Source organism: Fusarium odoratissimum (assembly GCF_000260195.1).
Source record: "Fusarium odoratissimum NRRL 54006 unplaced genomic scaffold supercont1.312, whole genome shotgun sequence".
Classification (NCBI taxonomy): domain Eukaryota; kingdom Fungi; phylum Ascomycota; class Sordariomycetes; order Hypocreales; family Nectriaceae; genus Fusarium; species Fusarium odoratissimum.
The window spans coordinates 569-1,676 of record NW_022158998.1 but is presented as its reverse complement, the minus strand read 5'-3'; the positions used below and the strand labels follow the sequence as shown (position 1 = coordinate 1,676).

General features: G+C 46.3%; 1 protein-coding gene across 1 annotated transcript; it reads right to left on the bottom strand.

Moving 5' to 3' along the window:
• Nucleotides 1–153: 153 nt before the first annotated feature.
• Nucleotides 154–436, bottom strand: FOIG_16911 (uncharacterized protein; the record flags this gene model as incomplete). The annotated part of the gene is made up of 1 exon (XM_031218391.1): nucleotides 154–436. A coding segment is annotated over one exon (282 nt), but the record flags the coding sequence as incomplete, so codon positions are not given.
• Nucleotides 437–1,108: the final 672 nt, after the last annotated feature.

Sequence of the window (1,108 nt, the reverse complement as noted above, 5' to 3'; positions counted from 1 at the left end):
CAGTATCATCCTCGTTGTCCGAGTAAGAGTCTTTCGACTTATCCATGTCACAAATGCCACCATCCCAGCTGGTGTCTCTGCCGAGAGCGCCCTGATCGTTGACACCCCATGTCAGGATCTTGTTATCATGCGTCAACGCGACAACATGCATGCCTCCGCAAGATACCTGAACGGCGCTGACCTTGATGGCGGAGAGATTATCATTAAGCCGAGGACGCTTGACATCAATGGGTTTCTTGTTGGCAATGCGCCTGCTGCCGAGGCCAAGTTCACCAGAGGATCCCTCACCGAAAACGTAAACATGTAGGATCTGAGTAGGCGCCTTGTTGATCTTCTTGCCGATATGAGGGAATTTGGGTCGCTTCTTAGGCCGAGATCTCTCGTCGGCAGGACGGCTAGGCTCATTGCTTTTCGCCCTTGGTATATGTTCAGTCATTGCGGACAGCTTCCTGACAGGCTATGGATCGCGAAATGGTATTTAACAACAAATCTCTTCTGTGCCACAACTCACTATATTCTCACGCTAATAATCTAAAAGCTATAATAAGCCGCGCACAGAGCGATTTGCCTTTTAACAGGAGACTGATGTATGTTTCACGTAGCCCACCCACTTGTAGTGTGAAATGACGACGAAGGTTGTGACAATTGTTCTTAATAGGTAGAACTTTTCTATTCTCTGGCTGATATACATTGATTATACGTTGCTGGGTAGGTGCATAAACGGTATCAGCCTAACACGTAATTTACCATACCGAGGTGACAAACAAGGGTAGGCTGGATAGGTAGAGGTGATAACATGATCTCCTCTGTGGATAGAGAAGTGGACCTATGCCGTAAGTGTACAAAGTGTAACTGAATAACAGAATGTTCTTAAAATCGAACCGAAAATCGTGAGGAGACTGAAAATGATATCAATCGATTGTCACAATATGATTACTTTTTAGCTAGTTTTAGCGTACCCTTTTTGCCGCCTCATCCGAAGCTTCGTCCGCCTAATGATCACCACTTCGAAATACGGTCCACCTTCAGCGCCATCACGATAACGACTTTGTACAGAGTTTTAGTCCCACCCCCGAAAGGCTTTAGTTGTCTCAAGATTCGCCCGTGA